Raw genomic sequence first — 6,914 nt, forward strand, 5'->3', positions numbered from 1 at the left:
TTCTTCAAATCCAATTTTGCAGTTTATTTAATTTAATGTAGCAATAATAATAATAATAATAAAAAGAAACAAATTAAGAGAATACTGGTGATGGACTAGAATGCCTCATGGATTTTGCTGCCTAGCTCGGTCCCAATAAACACTTCAAAACCCACCTTCACCGAGTCAGAAAGAGGCTGCTTCCCAGTCCTCTTATTCTTTCATCGGGTTAGAGTAAGAGACGGTTAACCGTCCCTTTTACTACCATTGAGTTCTTGGAGTCCTACTCACTTTTTTCTTTCTTCTTTTTTGAACTGGTCTAGTCCTTCTCAAATGTTCAAGATTCCAGCAGTGTGTTTGAGAGCTGTTGGTCTAGCTTACAGTATATTGCTAGCATACCCAATATTTTCCCAAATTTAATATTAAATCAATTTACATCATTCCGTAGAAATCCTATGGTCGGAATTGCCTCGTCACCCTTTCATGTGGTATACCGAGGTGTGAGTTCATAGATCTATATAGTGGAATGCATGGTCCAATTAGAAACACATGTAACAAAAAAAAAACATATGATTGTGGTGGCGGTGGCGGTGGCGGTGGCAGTGGCAACAGGAATAAGGAGAAGAAGAGCAGCAAAAGCAGAGAGGAAAGGGTGGAGAGAGAGAGAGGGGGAGGGGGTAGTGATGATCTTGCGGGGAAGAGGATGGTGTGCGATGGGGCTGCACGGCAGTAATGATGGTAATGGTGGGTGGCGGTGGTGATTGCGGCAATGGTGGTTGTAGTGGTGGTGGTGATTTGGGGTATAATTGAAAATATCAAAATTAGTATTTTAATTATAATTTACAAGCTTTGGGTATCTACAGTGCATTTTTTACAAACATTAGGTACCTCAATTATCATTGTTTATCTTATTTTGGTTGAGGATAAAATTGGGAGGAACAGGCTTTGTCATTTGGAATTCAAAAGGATGTATTTTTTCTATTGTATCAGAATGTTTCAGCTTCTCCTCAGTTCACCATTAGGGTAGATCTTCTTGAAGCAATTTTTGAAGGCATTCTTCTTTTGGAAGTTGAAGTGGACATTTTGGATGTTTCCAACCTGATGATCAACACTAAGCTTCCTCGTCCTATCCAAGAATCAAACACTATACATGACAAATCACCTTTCTTCTTGTTTCATCTCCAGTAATTTTCTTTTCATTCCTAGGGAGATTAACAGTGGCTAACTCCCTGGTTAAAAATGCCTAGGACAAATGCCTAGGATAGTTTGGCGTGAGTCCAAACTCTTGGTTGTCTGATATCTATAAATTAAACACCTTGCAATCTTCTCGCACTAATAAATGAGTTTCTTTCAATCCACCAAAAAGAAAAAAAAAAAAAATGTTTCCCAAAACATAATATTATTTGATTTATTTCATTTCACTCATGCATTACACGTTAGTTATAATTCTCGAAAATAACAAAGACAAAGAAGGTTTGATTAGGAAGGAAAAAAAATTGGTAAAAATGGAAGAGTAAAGAGAGTCAAAGATATGCATGGCGATGGATGGATGGATGGATGGATCGATCAGTAGATGAATTCTGTAATGGCCTTGAACAGATCCTCACACTTCTCTGGTTCAAAGAGTTCGATAGAATGAGGAGCCTTTTCATCGTAGAACTCCACGAAATTGACTCCACTCCCTTCCAACATCTTCATAAACTCTATCTGATGGTCCATCAACGAGTCTTCTCCACCGATTATAATCAAGCAACTCTGGCTTTTCAACGCTTCGATATCCGATTTTGATAACCCTTTCACCATAGGGTTACAATAATCGTGATTACGATCGGTGCCGATTGGCAAAGACAACTCCCACATCAGGTCCGTCGTTGGATACGGCACGAGCGGATCGTCTATCTTTCTCAGCTCTGATTCTGTCCTTTGGACCCCACCGAAGAATGGCTGACTCAGTATCAATCCACTGATCTTCACTGGCTTAAGTTGATCTAATCCCAAACTCCACAACCGCAATCCCACATTATACACCATATTCCCACCTGCACTGCCTCCCATGATGAAACACTTTGAGAAATCCACGTAATCCCTCAACCAAGGCTCACCGTTGGATTGATCTGAGGCTTGATTCTTGACCCACTGGACTGCTTCGACCCCGTCTTCGTATGCCGCGGGGAGGCGGTGCTCTGGAGCAAGACGGTAATCGACGGAGACGATAATGGCGGAGAGTTCACGAGCCATGCGGATGCATAGTTCATCGAAAGGTACAGAAGCGACCCTGCAAAGGATGAAACCACCGCCATGAAAGTAGATTATTAGAGGCAGATTGGAATGTTTGGTAACGTTTTTAGGGCGATAGATTCTGACGGATGTGTTTTTGGCCGCATTTAGACGAACGTCTTTCGTTAACACATCGGCATCGACGCCGTCACCAGTGGCTGGCACTTCGGGGAATTGGGGCATTTTGATTGTTCCGTCAGGGTTTTTGAGGAAAATGAGTCGTGGGTAGGCATCAACTGGCATAGATTGATATCCCATGACTCTTCTTCTTCTTCTTCCACCTTCAATCCGTGATAATGGGATTTTATACTACATGGGAGAGAGGGGGCTTCGCAGAAAAGTGACACCTAAGATATAAGGCACACGCACATGCAACCTCTCTCGTGAACGTCAGATTCGTACAAATTTTGGGACCCACTTACACATTCGCGTCTTTTTTTTTCCCACACCTACGAGGCTACGACTTCTAGGCTTTACCTATCGTCATGAACGCCTTCTATACATCATCGTCCAACACCGTTTAAGACCGACCACTGAACAACGTTAACCGTCTAAGAGTTTCCCATATCAATAGTAAAATTGTCAAGACTGTCTTAAATTCTTTTTAAAAAAACGAAGGCGAAAATTCACTGTCAGATTGGTATAATTTCTGGTGCCTTTTCGTGTAAGTAATTTTTAATCCAACGATAACAAATTTTGGGACCCACCTACATATTCACAGTCTTTATTCCTCATTTCCTCCCCCATTTACGAGGCTACGATTTATAGTCTTCACGGAGCATCATGAACGCCTTTTATAACTATAATCTGGCATGAAATTCATCGACCGATGGATTAGTGATCAAGGAAAATAGGAAAATATTAGAGATAACGTGTTAGATCTATTAGATAAAAGCGAAAATTACAAGATAGGTAGGTCTCAAATTTGTTTTATATCCAACACTTTTCATTTAGAAAAGATTTAGTCAATTCCTAAAATTAGTTATACTCATGCCATGCAATAGGGGTGTCAACGGGCCAGTTTGGGCCAGTTTCGGTTCGGGCTTTTCGATTTCGGTGTGACTTTTATAGAAACCGAAACCAAACCATTAAGAAATATTTGGTTTCGGTGTGGTTTCGATTTCGGTGCGGTTTGGTTTCGTGTCGATTTCGGTTTATGATAACGGGTTGATGTCGGTTTGGATTCGATTTGGTACCTGTTTTATATAACTAGTAAGGTCCGGTTAGTGCTTAATTTTTCTTCTCTTTCTCTTTTAAGTACATAAAATATTTCAAATACATGCATCTTTGTATCCTATGTCCTATGGCCTATGGATACAATTGGTTGGAGTAATCACTAACAAACGATATGAGATAAAGTGAGAAACTATCACAACACATTTAGGGGGCAATGGGGCATTAGGCATTTCTTGATTTATTCATTTATCGGGTCGAGTCGATTCGGTTTGGGTTCGGGCCTAATGGTTGGGCTACGGTGCACCGTCGGGCTAGCCCAAACCAAACCAAACCGTTTGCCTTTCGGATCCACAAACCGAACCAAACCATTAAGAGTTCGGTCCGTTGTGGTCCGGACTCGCCGGCTGGTTCGGGCGGTTTCATCGGTTCGGGTTGGGTATTGACACCCCTACCATGCAAGAACAATATAAAAGTAAACTTTCAAAATTTTCCCAAAATTCTGTTTTAAACCTTTAAACCACGATGGGAAAAATTGGAGGGAAGGGGCGCACAATTTTCTCTACCTATTTTTATTTTTATTTCATTTTTTATTATTTCTCATTCTTGTTTTTTATTATATGTAGAGAGGGTATTTTGGAACATCCAAAAACCCTAGGATGGTGGGTGAACCATCGTCTTTTATATATATATATATTTTATGTTTTTAATATGTTTCTATTATTTTCTATTCCAACAATTTTTATTGTTTCTCTCACTTTTGGTTTTTTTGTTTTTTTTTTTTGATCGAATTTCCTTCCGCCAATTGTGAATTAGATATCATTCACCGTAGGGCGTGGGAATAAGTATTGGGAGGGTATTTTGTAACATAAAAAAACCGTAGGAGGGGTTGGAAAACCCTAGACTGGTGGGTGAACCATCGTCTTTTTTTATTTTATTTTATTTAGTATATTTCTATTGTTTTCTACTCCAACAATTAAGATGTACTTCCCTTCGGATTCGATGCTATATCTTTGATTTTATTTTTTTTAGGGGATAATAACCACTTTGATTTCTACTCCTGCAATTAAGGCGCATTTTCATCAGTGATGTTATGTACAATAGTCCCACATCGGTCCCGTAAGGGCTTGGATGTGGGCATATATAATATTGGGTTCCCTCCCCTTGTAGATCGGTTTATGAGGGTGAGTTCTTCCAATTATATCATTTGAGTTTTTAAAATAGTTAAACGAGGATGGGAAAATTTTGGAAGTTTTTTTTTTTTTAAATTTTATTCTAACATGGCATAAGTACTAACCAACTTTGGGATTAGTAAATCTTTTTTAAAATAGAAAGTAGTTTATGTAAAACAAATTTGAAACTTACTTATCTTGTAATTTCCATTCTTATTCTATTTACAGAAATGTGGGATGACTCTTTGTAGACTTTCCTAATCTAAGGAGCACTATTGGTTAGAGTGTCAACTAGATTGCAATTGCTGAGCCGGTGATTAGTGTAGCAATCTTCTTCATAAGGTAATGGATCTTGACATTGTGTACAAGAGATTGAAATCTATTTTGAATTTTGGATGTCAATCCTTGCTTAGTCGACAATGAGTTGGAATTATCTCTAACAGTTGGAAAACTAGGTTTTCTAACTCGACTCATTTTTTAAGAAAACCTAGTGACTCGGCTTGGTCAAATCGAATCACATTTTTTTTAATTTTTTTAAATACAATAAATATATATATGAATTAACATAAAATCATAAAATAGAATTAAACATTTCATCATTGATAACTCTCGTACCCTTCCCCTTCTTATCTAACTACCCATCATTGTTGGATTTCTCTACGAATAAATAAGAATATAAGATAGTTGGGCTATCTTAAAAAACTGATAATTAATTTGTGTTTTATGCTCAAAAAACTGCGCCTCATCTGCTTTTCCGTCTTCTTGGACCGGTGAACGTGAAAGTGTAAACATCTCTCTCTCTCTCTCTCTCTCTCCCCTATATATATATCTGCGGTCAAGGTCACCAATACATCCAATCAATCTAGAACGTGTCAAAAACGACGACATGTAAGAAAAAAATAATCTGGTAATGCTGGTTTTAGTTACCCAACATTGGTTGCTATACGCGGCAAAAATGAAGAACCCAGGTTGAGGTGATACTGCCGTACAGTTGCCTAATCTGACTTTGAAGGGCTAATTCCACCCTATTCTCCAAACCCTATCTTGATCCTTGAATCGGAATGTTCTTTACTTGAAGGTACTTCCTCAACCTTATCTTGATTCTTTAATCTTGAGTTTAAGAATCTAAAAAGAGAAAGTTTGCCTTTGTGTCCGGCAACTTCCATCAGCTCCACAATTAACTACCGTGTCAATTACGAGTTAAGTCGCCCATAAGTTTTATAGTCATCTTACCTGATCGAAAAATTCCATCAGCCACTTCCGTCAGCTTCACAACTAAGCGTCGTGTAAAATACGAGTCAAGTTCCAACACTTTTAAAAGCAAAAAACACAAAAACAGCTATGGACCAAGTCTCACAAAAACAAATTCAACCAAATCAGATGGTCATATCTCCGTTTTTTTCCAAAGGATTTTGGAATCTTAGAAAATAATCTCATAGGTTTTTCACCACCCAACTGGAAAAATGTCACATGGGATCTAGATGATTGGACTGTAAGACCCATGAGGCTCATAAGTCCTTCCATTTCCAAGCTCATGGTGTGCATCCTCAAAGCTGGCTTGGTATGCTTTGTTTGTGAAGTATTACACATAATGACACATTTTCTCTATTTTTCACTTTATTTATAAAAATCTATCTCTTAGGTACATATGGAGATGACCTTATAACAACATATTACATAATTAATAATGTTATATCATGTATTTAATGCCTATATTTAATACCAAGTTTAATGTTTGATGTTTCTGAGGACAACTGCTAGCACAATTAGTTGATGGATAAGATAGTAGAGCCTTGCCCTTAGGTGGTCTCAGCTTCTAGACCCTGCTCCTCACCTGGTATCCACCCCCACCCCTCTGTTATCGAATCCCCCTTTGTAACATAAAAAATTTGATGTTTCCTAGTCTATAGCTGGTTCAATTAGCTGTGCATCATTTTTTTCTTTTTTTTTTCTATAAGCTTAAGCTTTTATTTAAATCGTGATTTTGAGGCTCATTTGCTTGCTAATAGCACTATAAAGATCTCCTTAGCTTCTTTTAATTGAATGATTTTGTCCTGTTTGGTAGAATAATTTTTTTCACCATCAATTAGATTAAGATTAAAGTTCAGGAACTTACATAATCACATAACTCGATGGTTGGTTCCCCACTCCTTTTAATATATGGAGGAGGTAATTAATTAATGGTTTTAATTGGGTATTAATATAGTGTATATTGCAGCTAGATAAGATCACATTTTCTTTTAAGGATTTTTTTATTTAAAATCTTAGTTCTTGGCCAGCCAATAACGACCATTTTTAATTGTTCTTATTCAA

At 37.9% G+C, this 6,914-nt stretch overlaps 1 protein-coding gene across 1 annotated transcript; it reads right to left on the bottom strand.

The window, feature by feature from the left end:
* Positions 1 to 1,541: 1,541 nt before the first annotated feature.
* LOC122666019 (probable carboxylesterase 8) lies at positions 1,542 to 2,514 on the bottom strand. Its single transcript, XM_043862135.1, has one exon. It carries the CDS (start codon positions 2,512 to 2,514, stop codon positions 1,546 to 1,548), a length of 969 nt encoding a protein of 322 aa, XP_043718070.1. The 3' UTR covers positions 1,542 to 1,545.
* Between the last annotated feature and the right edge of the window lie 4,400 nt (positions 2,515 to 6,914).

This window comes from Telopea speciosissima, chromosome 6, assembly GCF_018873765.1.
Source record: "Telopea speciosissima isolate NSW1024214 ecotype Mountain lineage chromosome 6, Tspe_v1, whole genome shotgun sequence".
Taxonomy (NCBI): Eukaryota; Viridiplantae; Streptophyta; class Magnoliopsida; order Proteales; family Proteaceae; genus Telopea; species Telopea speciosissima.